The sequence below is a fragment of the Elaeis guineensis genome, chromosome 10, assembly GCF_000442705.2.
Source record: "Elaeis guineensis isolate ETL-2024a chromosome 10, EG11, whole genome shotgun sequence".
NCBI lineage: Eukaryota > Viridiplantae > Streptophyta > Magnoliopsida > Arecales > Arecaceae > Elaeis > Elaeis guineensis.
The window spans coordinates 16,738,764-16,760,668 of NC_026002.2; the positions used below are offsets into that span (position 1 = coordinate 16,738,764).

A 21,905-nucleotide genomic window follows, 5' to 3' on the forward strand; every position below is an offset into this window, starting at 1 on the left:
AATCGTGCAGAGCTATGTTTTTATTGTTTAATGTCACTTCAATAGTCACTCAATTGAAAAGCAACTCTAGAAGATTTGGTTGTCTCTCGAATGGGTCCACTATTGTATATATATATTATAACCGACTTTGAAAAGATTGTGAAGTGGATATAGCTCTGCAAGTAACCTCTACCATATCAAGAATTTAGGTTTTCACCGGAAAACCATGGATGTTAAATCATAACAGATAATTTGAAGTAACATTGAAAATCCATGTGTCATTAACTGAAATAAACAAAAAATTTTGATAGAAAAAAGAATGTGTTGAAGGATCAAGACATATCAATGTTCAAGAAGGGTTTAAGCAATTCAAATTGGGTCACAAGGCATGTCTTTCAATAGTCTAGGTGAAGGTTCATCGAATCACTTTGATAATGAGAATCTCATAAATTAAAATCTATAATAAGAAGTGATTAAACAAAACAAATGCATTCACATCAAATTCTAATATTTCATATAGCTTCATATTACTTTATAAAGTTTCACTTGTACCCTCCAGGCCGCTCATATCCTCAGGGTCCACTCATACCATTGGCCAAGGATCGACATATGCCATATCAAGGTTTGTCATACTGGTTGGGTACCATACCATATCAATATGCAGTCTTGTACTACATCGACACTTAGTATGCATCACTATCTGATACCGTATCACATACTGACACTGTAATAGAATGGTATCGATATGGGGCTGGTATCGAGATGGCGAACATTGTGTATATATATAGTGGTTTTCATAATAATTCGAGCGAGGCCACTCATATGCCACTTGGCTGGGATTTCACTTAGATCCTCATCAGCAATCTAGATGAGGCCACAATGCCACCCGACAGAGGATCATCATAAAAACCTGAGGGGGGCCACTCATATATACTTCCTTGCTAAGTGTCACTTGTCAATTTAGAATCATATTAGTATTTCATGCTTTACCAAAATTTACAAATTCCATACTAAGTAATTAATAAAAGCTCCAAAGAGAGCAAAGATCGTTTCAAAAATGTCATTTAGAAGATTCTAATAAATACACGATTTCAAATCAAAGGAGATGCTAGTTCAAAAGATAGTGATTCAAAGACACAATTCCATAATTTTCGGACAAAAACTGAATAACTTCAACTTTTTCAAGTAAGATTAGGTAACTTTAATTTTTAGATCGAATTCAGTTGGATAGTCAAATTTCAAAGATTCTAGGCTTTGGAAACAATAATAATGTCTAGAATTTTAGAAGGACAATCTTGATATGGACTCCAAGTTTCAAATAAGCAAATAAAATTTGGTTCCAAATCACATGGAAGAATTACCTTCAAAGTAGTCCATGGATTTTCGAAAAGACACTAGGGTTCTGAATTTCGAAACATATGTAAACATGGAACTAAGAGATTCAAAATCAGAAAACAAGTTTTAAAGTCTTAAGTTTTAAAGGCATAGAAGAGTCCCTTAAAAGAAAATCCATGGTTTTTTAAAAAACCTATATGAGAGTATCAAAAATGAAATCTTGATATTGATTTCTTAATCTAAATAAGTAGTTCTTGAACTCAAGGTGCATGAAGAAGTTACTTACAATTTAAAGCTAATGAAAGCTAAGGAAATCCACAAAATCCTACCCAAGTTCCCCATTTTCTCATTCTTCTTGCCCCTCCACACTAGTTGGTCCCATTTTCTCTATCTGTAGTCAAGGAAAGAAGGTAGGTCAGCTGTGACTCACCTATTTCTAAATAGGTCAGTCCGTATGTCAAGCAACAGAGGCGCTAGAGGTGGGGTGGTCAAATCAGAAGTTGTTTTCTCAATTTTACTTCAAACTTCATATTTTCAGAATTGGGTCAAAACTTCAACTTTAAAATACTAAACTGTTTCTTGAATTCTTAAGATCCCATAAGTTCCATTATGCCAGGACGTTGCTAAAATCCAAAACTCGAGTAGAAGTCTTATAGATTAGTCTCTAAGGTGCATCACCTATTTCAGCACTATTCAGCACTTAGTGCATTGATAGAAGGTTCATATTTCAATCTTACACATATCCATACATATTTGTCCAAGTACAAGAGGGCTATTGCAAATATAGTGTTGCTAAACAATCATGTTGTTAACATGCAAATCTGTCCATGGATGTTTGTCATGTGTTGTAGCCCTACTACAAATACTACATATGCTGGTCTTGTTGATGGTAGGTACTGACTAACTAATTTTTTAATGACCTCTCACGAGTTCTGTCCTCCAATTAAAACTCCACAAATTTTCTCATCACTAGCAAATTACCATTACACAAAATCATATATCTTTTAGTTATATATAGTCTGGCAACTCTTTTCTGGGTTAGATTTAGGTTATTGATGATTATGACATGAAAGGTAAAATGTTGCTGATGAGTTTTAATGTCTTATATTTTAATTGATCTATTTGTCATTTCTATAGTTCTCAATTGTTGTTCCAACTTTATTCACGTGATATCTCCATTAATGTATTGGATCTATTGTCAAACTCTCACTTAACTCAATTACTTTCATTGTATAATTTGATAGTTCATTCAAAACCTCTTGTGGCAATTTTTATTTGCGAGTAACCTGCGTAAGTTCACCTATTACCATTGCATTTGGTTTGTCCACATTCTTACGTCCAGTTTGTGATTCGAAATCTTGTGATTAGACTTCTTGTTATTTCTCAGCATAAGGATCTGCTTGCAGATGCCTCAGCATTTAGTAATGACAAGAGCATTCAATAAGTGATAAATTCATAGGTGGTGGAAACTTCCACTTAGAGTCCTATACCTGCTTTGTAATCTCTCCAAATCCTCTTTCCTGCACCCTCTTCCTCTATGCTGTCTGTTTCTTTTTTTATTTTGAAAAGACCCACTTCACCATATCTGTACCCAGATATGCTCCTGCATGGCTGCACCCAAGGGTCATTGAACCGATACTGGGGTTCATATCGGGTGATAATTGATTCAGTACATATGGGTTTGGATCATGTCATTCTTGGACATATCGAAATAGAGAGGAGGTGGAGGGGGAGGAGAGAGAAGAAGAGGAGGGAGAGGGAGAAGGAGAGAGAGGGAGGGAGAGGGAGAGGGAGAAGGGGAGAGGAAGAAGGAGAGAGAGGGATCAATCATGAGAGGCTTGTACCGGCCTCGAATGATGCTCGATAGCCAAGATTGTGACCTGGGGAGTGCGGATCTGGCAGTGGAGGAGGCTATGGATGACAGCGAACTTGTTGGAGGAGGGTGCGATGATGATGCTTACTAGTGCCGCCGTGCCTTTTTCTTTCTCTCCTTTTCTTTGCTGGGAGGAGCCATCTCGAAGAAGGAAGTGGCAGGGGGGCGGGTGGGGGGGAGATGGGGATCAATTGCGAAAGAGAGAGAGGGAGAGACGGGCAAAATCCGGATCTTGGAGAGGGCTTGGAGGTTTGTTAAGGGTCGAACAGTGCTGGCCATCCAATTGTCCCGGTTGTCCAAAATGTCCCAGTTCTTGATTGGTTCAGTTAGGTATGGCCCAAACTACCCATTTTGGGATGATTCGGCCAATGTTGCCTTCATTTGCTTATAGTAACTAAAGATAAATTAGTATTATGAAGAAACTATTTGGACGTGGGTTTAAGAATCACTTGAAACAGAATCTGATAGATGGCATGCGATTTTCTTGGGAAAACAATTCGATCAGGTCATCTTTATTGATGGTGTTGATAATTATTTGGAATTCCCATAAAATAGTGCAGTTTTCACAATCAATATATGGTCTTCTCTGAAAGTTGGATATTAAGTCTATTTTAAGTTATCGATGTGTTTCCCTAGAATAGATATACGGACTTGTTCTTATCTTTTCTTCTGATGGATGCTAGGTCTATTTTAAGTAATTCAGGTGTTTCCTTAGAATAGTTATACATCCTTGTTCTTATCTTTTTCTTCTGATGTCAGACTGAAGCTAATTTTTCTTAGAAATTTTTGTTGTACATTTGCATAACTTTTGTACTATGTAAATATCTATGCATGCCATTTTTAACTGTACATTAGCTTCTGAATTCTGTCTCAATGCACTAGTGGCCTATGTCATACAGGGATCTTGAAATCCTCTTTCAAGTTCTTCTCTCTTTAGGTCAGTGATACTTTTTTTAATTTGATAAGATTTATGAGAATGAGAGAACTAATAAAACAACATGTCTGAAGAGGAAAGACTTTATTCAGTGAGGATAAGGGTATAATGCAAATCTGGCTTGATTAGATAGCAAAATAGGCTAAGCCCAGAAAACCAGTGTTAAATAAACTTCCTCAGAAGTCAGAACATTTACTTGTGGTGTTCAGTTGGCTTTTTTAGGACCATTAATTATCACTCGAAGCACCCGCATATCTTTGCTACGCTACCATGCGCGGAAAGGGTTAAGCATATAAAACGTTGTCAACTGACTCATCATTAAGCTCATACAGTTGACTATTTGAGCACATTTAATCCCCAGTTAATTTACAAGGATAAGTTGTCCTTTTAGTTATGACAAAGGCAAGGCATATATGTAATTTGGGTGATGTAAACCTCTGCTGTCTATCAGCTTTGGATTGTAACAGTTTTTTTTTTTTTTTTTTGATGGAAAAGAACATTGATCATCCCTTTGGAATCCATAATCTGATGATTCTGATCAATCTTTCCCATTACTTCTAGGGGTAAAGGAAACTTGGGTTGCATCCGCTTTGTGGTGCAGGAATAATTGGGTTTGGCCTGCATTGTGTGGGAGGACCTGGGGAAAAGATTAATTTAGGAACAGGTCTAATTTGGTTGTTTTGGCTGCCTTAAACCTGTATGTGGAACAGCAGTGATAAATTGTAAGATTGAGGGAAAATAGAAGGTCAAATAATGTGTCCTAAGGTTTTGGTATTTGGAACAGAGAAGAAAAACAAGGTTTTAAACGGGGATAAATGAAAGAATAACTGAAATCAGAAAATGGTATGTGTAGAACAAATATAAGTTAGCATAAATAAAGATAAGAGAAAAGATATCAAGAAAAGAGAGAAGAGGGAGAATAAGAAAGAGGAGGAGGGGGGTATAAAAGGGTCGAAGCTGGCCTCAAATCTTCAAATTCTTTCAAATAATTCACATACAATCTGCTAGTGACCTGTCATCAGGCCTTTTTATAGATCTTATATTACTTGACTTTCAAGCAAATTAGGATTCTTAAAAACCAAGAAACTAATCCTCCAAATCTTTCCTGAAAAATCAAAATTTGGACTAGCTCCTAAGTCCTAACCCTACGTAGACTTCTAAAACATTTAAAAATCAAATCCTAATGTTTTCATGACTTGTCCAACCCAGCATCTACCTAAGATAGGACACCAGTTTCTCTTAAAATAGGACTCTAGAAGCTATTCTAAGAATTACATAAATAAGAATTCCAAATGGACAAAAAGAATTCTGAAATTAAACTCTTTATTCCCCATCACTCTGTCGATCAAACTGATAGTCTTGGTGCAACAAAACTGATAGCAGAAATAAACTGATTACACTTCTAATGTAGAAATTACTTCAATAAAAACAGATGTACAAGGCTTTTCTATGAATCACAGTAAAATATAGGAGCAAAACATGTCCAAATAATTTTTTTTTTCCAACTAGTGTATCAATCAATATAAACTATAGAGAACAAAAATCTGGTAATCCTTAGATCAAAGAAGATACCTGAAATCTGGAGCTTCACGGCTCAGAAAAAGAATATAAAACAGTGGCATCATATAGGTCTTTTCTGCATGATGCTGCAATAGAGGGATTGGAAGATGCTGCAGGATCGACTCCTCCAAATCCTTACTTTCAATGCTTCAGACCCTAGTTGGCAGAGCAGCAGCTCAGGAGAAAACGGAAGCCAAAAGTCCCCTCAAATTCTCTTCCAGCCCCCTTATAAAGCTAGAGGCTTTTTGGAAAAGCTTCTTGTGAATTCATTGGTGTTTCTGCGAACGACATACTTCATTTATTATTTTGGTGTAATTTCTTTTTTCCCTCTTCATTCATTCCTGAATATATTCTTCTAAACTATCTTCCATTTAAATGTTAAGGAACAAAAGCAATTTCTCTGTATGCCACTCTGCAACACTTAAAAAATAAATTCTGTATCTACAAGTTGGAATGTTCTTCTAATTTATAAACCATATTTTCCAATTATGAAACTGAGGCTTATCTGAGTTAATATGTTTGTTTAAAATTCTTTGGGACAAAGAATGTACAGGATATGATATTGTTCTGATTTATAATTAATAGTTAACAGTTATAAAACTGAGGCTCTCTAGGTTTTTGATTTGGTATGTTTAAATTTTGTTGAGAAAGGTCACTTACAAACTATGTAACATTATTAAGTTTTTTCTTTCTTTGCTAGAGTTAATATGTAATGCATGTTAAAGGTCAAAAAGGCTGGTAGGTTGATTTTTCATATGACTTTCTGGTAAGCTTTAGGTAGGTGGGTACTGGCTACATAGATTTTACACCGTCAAATGCAAATTTATTGTATTCTACTTAAAATGGTCTATAATTTCTAAACTACGTTCTAGTTATTAATTATGCTTTGTTTGTATTTATAATTGAAAATTGTATCTTGAATGCACTAATTAGCAGGAATTATTTATTATACATCAGTCACATCCTCAGGAAATTCAACATTTTTACAGGTTAGAGTGGCAGATGTTGACTGGATTAAGATAATTCCTGAACAAGAACTAAGCCTAATGGTATATCAATTTTACTATTGAAAATTCTTTCATTTTCAAGGAGCATGCTTGCAGACTTTTTCTCTGGTATTTGTAGGAGGGAACCACCGAAAGATTTGATATTTTAGCAGGGACACATGATGGATGTATCTTTGACTCTTCTCAGGTATCAGTGATTTCAGACCAAATATATAATTTAACAGAGTTTTTCGCCCTCCTCTACCTGATTTTCATGTTTATGTTAATTTGTATCCTCTTGGTTTGTGTGAATAAACCTTGCAAATTTTCATGTGTGTTTTCGTTGTTAGGTGGTCAAGTAATCATTCTGTTTCACGTTGAATCTGTTTTGTGTTCATTTCACATGTATTAGAATTTTTGATACTCAAAATAATTTGTGAAGTTGCACACCATCATTTATCTGGCAATTGCTATCATTATCTATTCAGTTTTTTTTTTAGAAATAGAATCAATTACGTCATTGCTACTTTAACAATTTATTATCTTAATAAGTATATCAAAGGATCTTGGAGAATAGTTACTGAGCATTTCTTGTGCTATCATAAGGTTTTGGTGTCATTTAGGTTTTGTTTGAAAAAGGGGTCAAAATTTTGGGATTAATCTTTTTATCCTGAAAAAAGCCATGGTTTATTCTATGATATCATATGGCTTGATTTTGTTTGTGCATCATGTTGTCATCCCCATGTAATGATTACATGGTAACGCGGTACACCTAACAGTTCTTTGGTTACCTTCTAGTTGAAAAGATGAAAACACGCATCTTTTCCTTATTATTGCGAAACAAGTAGAGCTTTTGGTCATTTGAAAAGTCTAGTGGGATAAGAAGGCTGGATAAATCATGTATGACCCAATTCCATTGTACCTATGGAATGGGTCATCCTTGGTGTGAATGCTGTTGAATGAACTATCTCATATAAAATTGCAGGCAAATGTGGCCTGCTTGTGGAGAATAGACCTTTTTCCACAGTTTATCCCACTTATCCATATTTATACTAAACCTTATCGTTGTCTTTCATTCAAATATTTATTGGCATTTTTCCTTGAAACTAAAACTTCATAGACTGCAAATATTGCTTTTCTTTTGAAGCTAATATTCAATTTCTTTGTAGTACATGTACATGAAAATCAAAGTGCATCTTGAGGATGGCATACTGGAACTCATTAGTGAGAACTATTCTCCAGTAAATGGTGAATGGGTAGTCTTCGGGCCAAAATTTTCAGTTAGAGCTTTGAATATTGGTATTACAACTCTTTATGTAAGTTCGTGTTGTCAAGATCTTTTCTTACATTATCAATTAGCTCGTATCAGATATCTTTATTTATGCATATTTTTTTGGATTCCAGTTTCCTGATGAAGTATGAAATTCTCAGGTCAGTGTTAAGCAGAAATCTGGATACGAACTATTAAGTCAACTTGTTAAGGTGGAAGTTTACAAACCACTACAATTACATCCAGAATATATATACCTTGTACCCGGAGCTTCTTATCTGGTAATTTCTTGTTCATTTCCCAAGTTAGTAATTTAGCATATGGATGCTGCATATCACATGCTGTCCATTATACATTTTTCTCATCTAAAAGCTAAAGACTAATTGGAAGATCTATATTAAATTGCTCTCTGTCTGATCTGCAAGTGATATCATTCACTTTTATTATTGTAATTGATATTAATTGTATATCCTTTTCTTGGATTGAAAATGATTTTTTAAATTCTTATCTTTTGTATAGCTTACTGTGAAAGGTGGGCCAAAAATTGGTGCTTCTGTTGAGTATGCTAGCATGAATGAAGGAATTGCAGTAGTTCAAAAATCCTCGGGAAAGCTTTCTGCAAGTTCCATAGGAAATGCTGTAAGTACTCAGTATTCCTGCTAAGCCTGGATGCTATGGGTATAAATTCTTCATTTCGAGCAATAATATTTTGTTTTGCCTGTCAATCAATAATGAATTAATAGTAATGTAAATATCTTTTTTCTTAATTGTGTGATTAATGTGTGCTTCCTATGAAAACTTGGAGTTAGTCACTATATTTCATTGTACTGCTGTTTTCGTTCAGTACTAATTGTATTGATTCTATGGTCAGACTGTCCAGGCAGCTATCTATGGGAATGGAGGTATCTTGATTTGTGAAGCATATGGAAGAGTTGAAGTGGGGATCCCATCAGCAATGACTTTGAATCTGCAGAGTGACCAGCTTTGCGTTGGTTGCAAAATGCCTGTCTTTCCAACCATTCCTGAGGCAAGTCACGTTGTAATTAAAACATGATTTATCTACAACTGCCTCGGCCATTTTTAACTAATGAATCTGTATACTAATCAGGGGGATTTATTTTCCTTCTATGAGATCTGTAAAGATTACAAGTGGATGGTAGAGAATGAAAAGGTCAAGACATTTTCCTTTTTGTTATTCTCTGCTACATTCAATTCTGCCTGTTATATGTTATGGCAGTAGGCTGATGCCTTGTTTCATTTGTGTTAGGTGGTGAGCTTTGAAACAGCCACATCTTTGCATTCTGATGTGCACAAAGCCTCATCATCTTGCTTAGGAAATAACCATCCATGCTATTCAGATGATAGGGATGATGGATTTATCAATGTTTTGATTGGCAGGTATTCGTTACTTACCTGAATGTAATCTCTCCCTCCCTCCTTCCCTCCATTATAAGCAGTACTTTAATCACTTTAAGTAACATATATGTTCTGCTTCCAGGCAAACAATTTGAACACTTATTTATAGGACAAAATAATTGAACATCTTAACGTAAAAACTATCATATGCATTAATATTGATCTCTGGTTATGAGCATGCTATTTTTTATATATTCATTTGTGCAACATAGATGGAAATGATAATAAACTGGTCATGGTTATAACCGTAAAGAACAGGAAAAATAATTTTTAGAGAGGTTTTTATGTAAAACTTCCGGAGCTGATAGCTGTATTTGGTTTTGCAACATGCTTTCAGCACCATCTACATTCATATTAAGTGGGAGCTCTTAATTTCTACATGTCCTTTATATATATACCTTTTATGCCTTCAAATTTTAACTGCTGGCTTATGTTGAAAATTCTAGCTCTTAGCATCATAGCATGGATTTTAGCTCTCAACAGCCTTATATGCTATGGTTTATCATCAATTTTTCTTCACCCCAGCAAAAGCCTGATTTAGTGAATTTTCCCTTTTGGGATTGGAAGAAGGAATCAGTGAATGAAGAAAAGAGCATCAAACAGGAGAATAATATGTAATAGTTAGACAAGAACAGGGAGAAGAAGAGAGACTGGAGAAAAAGAGAAGAAAAAGTAGTTTAGCCTGTTTAGAACCCTTCTATTCTAATAAATTGGCCAGGCAACCGCCTTTTTGGTTCCCAAATGATGAAAATTCTGTAGGGACAGATGCTGGGAAGTGGCCATACCAATGCAAACTAGGTCTTAGACATAGTACAAGTATCCAGTGTCTAAGTGTTCAGAGAGTAGGACAAGCAATCTCTCAAGAAAATTGGACACAAAGGCATGTGTTACATATGTATGTCTAGAATATGTACAAATGTATGCATGTAGTGTATAATTTATTGGATCAATTGCTATGTAATTTAATAGACTTCATAAAACATTTGCTAAATGCTGAGTTGAAAAATTCTAGGTATAAAAGCCAAAAGTTGATATGAGCATGATGACTTCATAATTTGCTGATTTAAAGTGTCAAGGAATGTCGTGAAATGTCTAAGTTTCCGGATATGGAAAAAAATCAGGATTTTGAAATGTTTTAATCGAGGATTTAGGACCTAGTACTGGCACCCATCCTTGTTTGGTCCCAGTTCGGCACAATACTGGGATGCTCTCCTCCCAATGCTTGGGATTTATTGGCATCTAAATGCTTTAATGGGATGACTTCAATCCCAATTTTTATTTTTTTATTGTTTAGTATTTTTGTTGGTTTTAATGATTTTCATCTGGAATAAGCTTTTTAAGCCTTTTAAATAGATAGGATATGTGGTGTCTCTTCTTGCAAGTTTTTTTTTTTTTTAATTTTTTTAAATTTCAAGATCTCTTCTTTCCTCTCTTTGCTCTCTATTATCTTGGTTATCTCAATTGTTTCTAGGCAACTTAGGTAACAAACTAGCCAGTCTCAATTGGTACCAACCATGATGATTGGGACATCTCAATTCATGAGTAAACTAGTATCTTGAGGGCATCTTGAGTATCATCATCTAATGGAACCGTATGGTACTAGCCAATGTTCGTTAGCTCGGTATTGGGCCCCATACTAGTGCCAACCGTTACTATGTTGGTACGGAGCCGGTTCAATGTACCAATTGCCAATATACCATCCTGTTATGGCAAGTCTACTATAAATATTGTATTCCTAAATCAGCCTGATTATATATTCCTTATCAGCCTTGATTTCTTGATGTAAATATCTCTATAAATCTGCCCTGTAAATCAACTTAATTGTAAATTGTATATTCTATATTTGTATTTTACCTCTTCTATAAATAAATGGCTTGAAAACTCAATTGAGTAAGGCAATTTCAGAATTTTCTTTATGCTCTTGACATTAATATGGTATCGAGCGGAGCGGTTGCCTAGTTGCCGATCGGCCAGTCCTGAATCCGATCATCGGATTCCTGGCGAGTAGACTTTTCACACTACTTTGTTCAGCGACGCTCCTATGCGCTGGTAAGTGAGGATGCGTCCGGCATCGGCTTGCTCTCAGGCTTCTTCCTCGATGTCGCCTTGCACCGATTAGTGCAGCCCTGTGAGTTGCCTTGGGTATTGGTGCGTTCTTGTGGGTACTTCAAAACTGATAATTGTTATAACCCTCTTTCCATTAGATTCTGTCTGACATTATGGCTGAGACCAAATTACTGTGGATGAGAACAAGGCAATAATTGCTGATGTGATTCCGGTGATAACTAAGATCACGGAACATAAGCTTAATGGCTCCAATTATTTGGAGTGGAGCAAGAGGTTCGTATTTACATGCGTAGTATTGATAAAGATGATCACCTCACGAGTGATCTACCCAGTGATGATACAAGACAAAACTGGCTAAGGGAGGATGCTCGATTGTTTTTACAACTTCGGAACTCTATTCACGGTAAGGTAATTAGCTTAATTAATCACTGTGAGTTTGTTAAGAAATTGATGGACTATTTAGATTTTCTGTACTTGGTAAAGGGAATATTTTCGTGTCTACGATGTGCAAGGCTTTCTATCGTGCAAAGAAACAAGATAAGACTCTTACGTCTTATTTTATGGATTCCAAAAGAGTGTACGAGGAACTTAATGTTTTATTGCCCTTTAGTCCTGATGTGAAAGTTCAGCAGGCCCAACGAGAGCAAATGGCTGTGATGAGTTTTTTGGCTAGTCTTCCTCTAGAATTTGAAACCGCAAATCTCAGATTCTTTCTAGTTCTAAGATTTTCTCTTTCCTTGATACTTTTATCCGAGTACTTTGTACAGAAAATTCTCAGCTTTCTCAATCTGCTAGTAGTGCTCTTGTTAGTCGCAATGATACTGGACGACAAAATAATAGAGGAAATAGAGGAGGGGCTTATGGCAATAGGAGTAATCAGCGAAGTGGAGAGGCTGATGGAGGAATTATTTGTTACTACTGTCATGAGCCTGGGCATACAAAATGCTCATATTGGAAACTGCAGAACAAATCTCAACGATCTCAGGTGACAAATGTGGCTATTGAGGAGTCTCCAGTAGCCTCATCCTCCGAAAAAACTGTTTTAAGTGTTTGTAGAAGAGTTTGCACAGTTCTTCCAATATTAAGCATCTTTAAAATCTACCAATTCCCCTGTCATTGCTATTGCCGAGTCAGGTAAATCCACTACATGCCTTGTGTCTTCCTCTTCAAAATGGGTTATTGATTCTGGCGCTACAGACCATATGACAAGTAATTTGTCCTTTATCTGCCTTTCAGTCTCATACAACCTCTTCTAATGTTATCTTGGCTGATGGGTCCACATCTTGTGTCATGAGTTTTGGAATTGCACACCCAACATCATCAATTTCTTTGTCATCTGTTTTGTGCTTATCGAAGTTTGCTTTCAATTTACTGTCTGTTAGTAAACTAACTCGTGCCCTAAATTGTTGTCTCATTTTTCCCTGATCATTGTGTATTTCAGGATCTTACGACGAAGCAGATTATTGGTAGAGGTCATGAGTCGGGTGGTCTCTATATCCTTGATAAACAGGTGTCATGGTCTCTTGCTTGCTCCAGTACTTTAACTCCTTTCAAAGTTCATTGTCGGTTGGGACATCCTTCTTCGTCTACTTTAAAGAAGTTATGTCCACAGTTTCAGTCTATCTGTTTTAGAATTGTGAGTCGTGTCAATTTGCCAAACATCATCGGTTATTTTCAGCATCCCAAGTCAATAAACGGGCATTGTCTCTTTTTGAGTTAGTTCATTCTGATGTTTAGGGTCCGTGTCCTATTGTTTTCAAGTCTGGATTCAAGTATTTTGTTACCTTTGTTGATGATTACTCTCGTGCTACTTGGTTATATTTAATGAAGAATCGTTCAGAATTATTTTCTATTTTTTGTGCCTTTTGTGCTGAAATTAAAATGTAGTTTAATGTTTCTGTGCATATATTGTGAAGTGATAATGTCAAAAAATACTTTTCAGAAAATTTTCAAAATTATATGTCACAGAATGGTATTCTTCATCAATCCTCATGTGTTGATACTCTATCCCAAAATGGAGTTGCCGAAAGGAAGAACCGGCATCTCCTTGAGGTAGCTAGAGACTTCTTTTCCAAATGAAGGTTCCTAAATAATTTTGGGCTGATGCTGTTTTTACAACATGTTTTTTGATCAATCGTATGCCTCTTCTGTTTTTACTGGTGACATACCTTATGTGTTTTATTTCCATCTAAATCTTTGTTTCCTATTGAACCTCGTATATTTGGTAGTACTTGCTTTGTGAGAGATGTTTGGATTTGAAGTTTTTGAAATGTGTCTTCCTTGAGTATTCTCGAGTTCAGAAAGGGTATAGCCGTATGGGTATTTCTCTCCAACCCTTAATCATTATTTGTGTCTACAGATGTTATATTCTTTGAGTCTACTCCATTTTTCTCTCGTTCTTCCATTTATGAAAGTTAGAGGGAGGAAGATGATCTCTTGGTCTACACTGTCAAACACATGCCCAATACTCAAAATCCTCAGATCCCTCCTGATCCATCTGTTCCAGCAACTGTTCGACCTCTTATTGTTCATGGTTATTCTTACAGGTTGGCGACTCCTGATTCATGTCCTCCACCAGCTTCTTCGTCGGAGGATCCAATCACCACCAATGATCGTGATTCTGACTTAGACCTTCCCATTGCTCTTCGCAAAGGTAAACGTCAATGTACTTACCCTATCTTCTCTTTTGTCTCTTTTGATCATTTGTTTTTTCTCATTGTTTTATTACTTCCCTAGAATCTATTTTCATATCTAAAATCAAGATTTGCCGTCTCAGTATCGGCGGCCATTTCGGTCGGATGGCAGTATAGTTCGGTACGGTTCCATACCATATCGAACCGGCAGCGAACCGACGAAGGCATCGGATCCAAATCGGGAGAAGAAAAAGAGAGAGAGGGAGGAAAAAAGAAAAGGAGGGAGGGGAAGTAGGGGCGGGGCCGTCGGATGGCCTCCGATTGGCCGTCGCAGCCGTCGGATGGTGCAGTCCACGCGCGTGGCGCCGCGGACGTGAAACAGGGGCGACACCCCTTGTTTCACGATTTTTTTAAGAAAATCGAAACTTAAATGAAGCCGACAAATGGTTTGCCGGCTTCATTGATTTTAATTTTTTTTAAAAATTTTTAAACAGTGAAACCAGCAAATGGTTTGCCAGCTTCATTGATTTTAATTTTTTTAAAAAATCTTTTAAACAGTGAAGCCGGCAAATGGTTTGCCGGTTTCACTGTTGATCTTCGTTTTACAAAAGGGGATCGCGTGAATAGGGGCGACAACCCCTGTTCTGCGACCGCGACGCTACCTGCGCCGCTTTCGCCACCCCCCTCCCCGATCCCGGTGAAGCCCGCATCCGCGACCGCGATGCTGTCCGCTTCCATCTCCGGTGATTTCCCCCTTCTCTCTCTTTTTCGCTCGTTTCAAAGCCCTATTGGGTGAACTGACGAGCCGTGGACGCTTCTGCGGCCCTCTGACTGCCGTAGCAGGCCACCGTCGGCCTCCAGCGGCTCCTGCCTCCCTCTCCTCTTCTCTCTCTTTCTCACTTTCCCTCTCTTTTCCTCCCTCCGTCGGTATATTGTTTGAACCGATTGAACCGTGTCGGTTCTCTGCCGGTCCGGCTCAGTACGGGGTGTACCAATCGGTTTGGCATGGTACAGCATTTCATGCCTAAACCTGTAGTTGAGGCATTGTCACATCTTGGTTGGCGTGCTGCTATGGAAGAAGAAATGGTAGCTTTAGATGCTAATGGTACTTGAAAACTGGTGCCTTTGCCCCCAGAGAAGAAAGCCATTAGTTGTAAATGAGTGTTTGCAATGAAGGTCAATCCAGATGGTTCTGTGGCTCGTTTAAAGGCTCATCTTGTAGCCAAAGGGTATGCTCTGACTTATGAGGTTAATTACTCTGACACCTCTGCTGTGGTCAAACTTGCTTCTGTTCGTTTGTTCATCTCTCTGGCAGCCACCTATGATTGGCCTCATACCAACTGGATATCAAGAATGCCTTTCTTTATGGTGATCTACAGGAGGAGGTTTATATGGAGCAACCATCTGGTTTTGTTACTTAGGGGAGTTGGGTAAAGTTTGCGGGCTTCGAAGATCTCTTTATGGCTTAAAACAGAGTCCTCAGGTTTGGTTTGGAAGATTCAGTGAGGTGGTACAGGAGTTTGGCATGCAAAAGAGTAAGTCTGATCATTCGGTGTTTTATAGGCATTCTGAGGTTGCCTTAATCTTGTTAGTGGTTTATGTGGATGATATTGTCATCACAGGTAGTGACTCGACAGGCATCTCATCTCTCAAATCCTTCCTCCAAACTTAGTTTCAAACACAAGACTTGGGTGTGTTAAAATATTTTTTGGGCATTGCAGTTACAAAATGTAAGAAAGGTATCTTTTTATCTCAAAGAAAGTTATGTCCTTGACTTATTGGCAGAAACAGAAAAATTAGGTGCTAAGCCTTGCAGTGCACCGATGACTCCTAATTTCCAACTTACAGTAGGGGATGGTTAGTTATTTGAAGATCCTGAGATGTATGGGAGATTGGTTGGTAAGTTGAATTATCTTATAGTGACTCATCCTGATATTGCATACTCTGTAAGTATAGTAAGTCAGTTTATATCATCTCCTACTATTGTCCATTGGGAAGCTTTGGGACAAATTTTATGTTACTTGAAGGGAGCCCCTGGACGTGGTCTCTTGTATAATAATCATGGGCATTCGAATATTGAATGCTTTTCAGATGCTGACTGGGTGGATTCAAAGGTTGACAGGAGATTAACTACAGGATATTGTATTTTTGTTGGAGGGAACTTGGTATTGTGGAGGAGTAAGAAGCAGAGTGCGGTTTCTCATTCTAGTGCTGAATCAGAATATCGAGCTATGGCACAATCCGTGTGTGAAGTAATGTAGATACATCAGTTATTAGATGAGGTTGGTCTTAAGATTTCACCACTTGCTAAGTTGTGGTATGATAATCAAGCTACTCTTCATATTGCTTCTAATCCTGTGTTTCACGAACGAACTAAACATATTGAGATTGACTGTCACTTCGTTCGTGAAAAGATTTTAAAGAAGATTATCTCAACAGGGTACATCAAGACTGGAGAACAGTTAGGAGATATCTTCACAAAAGCTCTAAATAGAGCTCAGGTTGATCACATTTGTAACAAGTTGGGCATGATTAACATTTATGCTCCAACTTAAGTAGGAGTGTTATGGCAAGTCAACTATAAATATTGTATTTCTAAATCAGCCTTGATATTGTATTCCTAAATCAGCTTGATTATATACTCCTTATTAGCTTTGATTTCTTGATGTAAATATCCTATAAATCTATCCTATAAATCAGTTTGGTTGTAAATTGTATATTTTATTTTTGTATTTTATCTCTTCTATAAATAAATGGCCTGAAAACTTAATTGAGTAAGGCAATTTCAGAATTCTCTTTATGTCCTTGACATTAACACATCCGTACCATAACTGAATTGGTACAGTACGGTATGCATCATACCATTCGGTTTGGTACGGTATGGCAAATCTTGGTACCAGCACATGCACTGCTATTGGTATTGTTGGGATGACAATCCTTGGTCCTAGTAACACTAGTGTACTGCAGTAACATGCTCACTATACCCACACATTTGTATATTCAATGACTTGGTCACCAGGGGTAGCATGGGGAGGGGGTTACTTGAAAAACTTATTAAGAGCTCATAATCTTTAGTAGAAAGGATTATTGAGAGAAAAAAAACTAAATTGAGAGTGTTGCCTGAGTGGGAGTGCTGGGTGCAAATTAAGGGAGTGGGTTATGTAAGGGGTTGTGGTGATTGATTGATTGATGCACTTGCATGCGTGCGCTGCTTGAGTGGGAGTGCTGGGTGCAAATTGAGGGAGTGGGTTATATAAGGGGTTGTGGTGATTGATTGATTGATGCGCGCGCGCGCACAGAGAGAGAGAGAGAGAGAGAGAGAGAGATTATAATATGTGAAAAGAGTTGGCTGCTAGTTAAGGAAGAGGGGTGGGAATGCTCCCATGGTAGAGGGCAGAGTTGGATTGATAGAGAGGTAGATACCTTTATTATCAAGGAAAAAAGAGAAGGTAAATGAGTGAACTTATATAATAGCATCCTCTTTAGAAATCTAAATTTCTATACAGTATCCTGCTTTTATAAAGTAAAGTTAGTTACTATGTGGATTTAGGATATTCTATTATATTTAAATTTTAAACTATAAATATTTAATTCTCTTTTTGTATGTTTGTTCATAAGATGCTAAGTAATCCATGTAATACATTTTATTTTCATGTTTTTGATATGCAACAGATGTAGCATTTCATTCATTAACCATTTTTATGTGTTTCTTTACATTACAAGATCACTTTAAAACTAACATAGATATCATAAGGAAAAATTGCTAAACAGATTGGTGACCACATTTTCACTTCTAAAAGATGTGTTTCTAATGGGCAGTCATGTATGATAAAAGCCCTCATATTCTCTTAAACATATAGATTATTTAGTTATAAGAAATTAAGAATCGTAGTTTTGTAATGCCTAGTATTTGTTGTATTATCTTTTTTACAAGATGTTAAGAATACAAATTTTTATAATTTATTATATTTTTTTAGATAATTTGTCATTTTCTTTAATACACACACACAACACACAGAGATGTATATATGCATGGTCACCCATAGTTATGAGCATGCATTTATTCATGAACACATGCATCTTCACTATTTAATATATACATATATGCATATATATGCATTCATCCATATATGACAGTATTATCATGCACATACATCTTCACTATTACAATATATATATATATATATATATATATATAATAATAATAATAATATATGCATGTTCATCCATAGTTATGAGCATGTATTTATTCATGAACACATACATCTTCACTATTTGACAATATATATATATATATATATATATATATATATATATATATATATATATATATAAATATATAAGCATGCATTATCATGAACATACATTTCACTATACAATATATACATACATACATGCATATGCATATATATGTTCATATATTATAGCATGTATTTATTCATGAACACATACATCTTCACTATTTGACAATATATATATATATATATATATATATATACATAATACATACATATATATTTCATATATTATAATTATTTATTATAAAATAATTTATATTTAAATATATATATATATATGCATGGGACCACCCATAGTTATAAGCATGCATTTATTCATGAACACATACATCTTCACTATTTAACATCTTCTATGATCCAGATCTGCAGGCAAAGCAAGAGTTTCCATTTCAGTTTCTTGTGATTTTGTTTTAAATGGTCATCCTCAACCAGTGTCTTACAATGCATCCAAGTCATTGATGGTGGTATCTGATCCTCCTCTGGCTCTTGGGATACCTATAACCTGGGTCCTCCCACCCTTCTATACCTCATCAGAGCTTTTGCCTAGATCTTCGGACTCATATGGGCAAGTAGACTCCCATAAGCATAAAGCTACTACTTACTCTATGCTGAGGGCATGTGAAGGAAATGGCCTTTTAAGACAGGAGGGTATTACTATTGATGGAAGTAAAATTAGAACAAAAGAAAGTAATGATCTTGATTGTATTGAAGCAAATGACCGATCAACAGGAAGAACGGTGATTGCATCTTGTGTAAGGACTGCTCAGGTCAGTTGTGTATCCATCACTACAAATGCCCAAAACTATATTAAACATTTACCACTATTGCTGCTAGCAAATTTGTGTTAAATGAAATTTCATCTGCTGCTAATTTTCTAGTGGTTTACTTCAGAGTGTTTGGTCTGACTCTTGAAGCAAGTTCTCTGATGTTATACCAAGCTGCTTGTTGGGACAAATGTTTTTGCTCTTATATTGCCAGTTTTCATTTGCTGTTACATTTTTCATTTTATATCAATGATAGAGCCTATAGGTAAAAAGGTTTCAAGCAATTATATATCAGTAAATTTACCATGATTTCTGCTACCAAATTTGTGTAGGTGAAATTTCTGCATCCTGCGCCACTTTTTTCTAGTGATTTGCTTCTGTGCTTGGTCCAAATCTTGAAGCAAGTTTTCTGATGTTAGAGCAAACTGTTTGTTGGGGCACATGTTAAATTTTTGCTGTTACATTGCTCGTTTTCATTTGTTGTTATATTCTAATTTTATATACCCGCAACACATGATGCTTGTAGGAAGCAGCAATGTCCAAAAGAGTAGTATGAAACTTCTGTGGATTTAATTTGTACATTAAAAAAACTATGGTTTTATATTATCACTTTTTCATTTAATCGATATATAGTTCAAAATACATTTATTAATCTACTTCAACCTCTTTATCAGCTGCTCTTTCTGAAAACTGGCTGTCACACTGAGACTGCTGATTCTCAAAGATCTCTCAGATCGCATGTTAGTGAATTCTTGTGTGCAATCACATTAAATTGCACGTCAAGTGCTAATGTGCTGCTGAGATGAGACTTGATTAATTCTTATGAAATGGTCGTTTCTCTTTACTTCAATATTTCATGGACCCTGACATGGGGTTCGGATACATACAAAATGTCTGTTTGGAAAGAGGAATTTAATGAGATGCAGGGAAACCTGAAATAAAATAGTCTAATGTAACTTTTGTATGTGCTTTAAATACTTAACAATATAGTATTTATTATGGTGTTTCATAATCCATATAATTGGAAAATTTTTCTTTTGTTGTTCAATGCTAACATAATGGTGATGGTTGATTCCTACTGGGTTGATGTGGTCACATGATTTTGTACATGTGATAATTATAACTTCTTTGATGTATGCATGATATTCCACAAATTTTAACTTCCATCTTTAACCAAACTCCAAGAACCACAAAAACCTACTTCTTACATCATTAGAGTAAATTGATTTAAGAGCCATGTTGAACTTGTTGTTGGATAATCTTAATTCTCCACTATAGCCATTAAAGTGTGTTGAGAGTCTCATATGCATCTGAAGTGTCCATATTTTTGACTTGGCAATATGTGTCGATGTAGCTTTCACAAGCTGGATGTGCCTCTCCATGTAATATTGCCTTAATCACGAACAGGTTATTCAGTGGAATCATCTTCAAAAAGGCTTGCAAAAGAGATCTATATCTCCATGTATTTTTCTTATAATAGCTGAGTTTTTTTCCTTTCACTTGAGATCTAAGCCAAGTACTGCAAGTCAGCAACCATCATGGCTACTGCTAGAGGAGGCAGCATCCTCCATTTAGTTTGGAAGTTTTCATCTTGTTGAAGGTCATGTATTCAGCAACCATCATGGCTACTGCTACAGGAGGCAGCATCCTCCATTTAGTTTGGAAGTTTTCATTTCGTTGAAGGTCATGTATCTGTTAGTACAATTGTGTCTGGTATATATCAGCTGTGACAGAAATACTGATCTTGGGATAGTACTTGGCTGAAAAATGCAGTATAAGCACTCTGTTGGTCAGATCTTGTTTGTGATTTAAATCAAGGTTTAGATGTTACATGGTCCATGACTTTATCATGGCTAAACTCGTGGATACCTTGAGTTATAATCAATTTCAGTGTCTTGAATGCTTGATTTTGCACAGGCATGTAACATGTTTAGGGGGTCAAAATTTTGTGCTCTACTTTTTCCGATTACAAATTTATTGTTTTATATTTGATGTCTGAAGAAAATGTTTTATTGAATATTTTTTCGGCATCATGGTTAGAAATTCCACTCCACTGTAACAGTCTTGTACCAAGAGAAACTAGAATAGAACCGAAATACAATTTTTAGGTTTGCACTGTTTGAGGTGGTTGACTCTTTGACTAGTACTAGGAAGTAGGAACAGTAACTTGTGCAACCCAATCCTGATATGTTTCAACATATGTTTGTTCTTAAGCCTTTTCTATTCATTTCACATGGCAGTTGTATGATTGTTTTCTTCACAATTGTGAAGAAAGTCTTTCGTGATTATTAGTGGCATAGTTGTTAATGTGATAATGACTGATATACTTAAAGTTAGATTTATTGGAAAATATATTTGTGATATCTCATTGAGATTCTTTTATGTAAGGTAAGAAGCTAAAATTATTCCGCACAAGGAATTCAGTGCTGCACTAGACATTTTTCTTTCCCATTTGACTAGTCCAGGTAGATCTGATTAGATCATATGCAGGACAATTCTTTGTCAAACTGATATTTCATCTTTATTTATTTAACTTGTAAGTGTTCCTTTAGGGGATCAAATTGATGGTTTGGTTTCTTAGTGGTTTATTTGTGAAGCCATTTCGTGAGTATAAGAGCTTGTGATACCATCTTCATTGCTCAGGTGTCACAAGTAAGGGTAACCACACCAGAATCTTCTTTCCACATGGCTTACCTTCCTGTCGATGCCAAAATGGAATTGATTATTAGCTACGCTGATGATTTAGGTACTCTCTTATCTCCAATTCTCCATAGTAGTTGACATTTTGAT

General features: G+C 36.2%; 1 protein-coding gene across 1 annotated transcript in view; it reads left to right on the forward strand.

The window, feature by feature from the left end:
* LOC105052955 (nuclear pore complex protein GP210) overlaps nt 1-21,905 on the forward strand; it is a 53,491-nt gene that overhangs the window by 23,775 nt on the left and 7,811 nt on the right. The window contains 10 exon segments of the mRNA XM_073244174.1: nt 6,671-6,730; nt 6,807-6,875; nt 7,837-7,983; nt 8,099-8,218; nt 8,457-8,576; nt 8,809-8,964; nt 9,046-9,108; nt 9,205-9,335; nt 18,713-19,118; nt 21,759-21,861. Of these exon segments, the coding sequence (XP_073100275.1) occupies nt 6,671-6,730; nt 6,807-6,875; nt 7,837-7,983; nt 8,099-8,218; nt 8,457-8,576; nt 8,809-8,964; nt 9,046-9,108; nt 9,205-9,335; nt 18,713-19,118; nt 21,759-21,861 (1,375 nt within the window).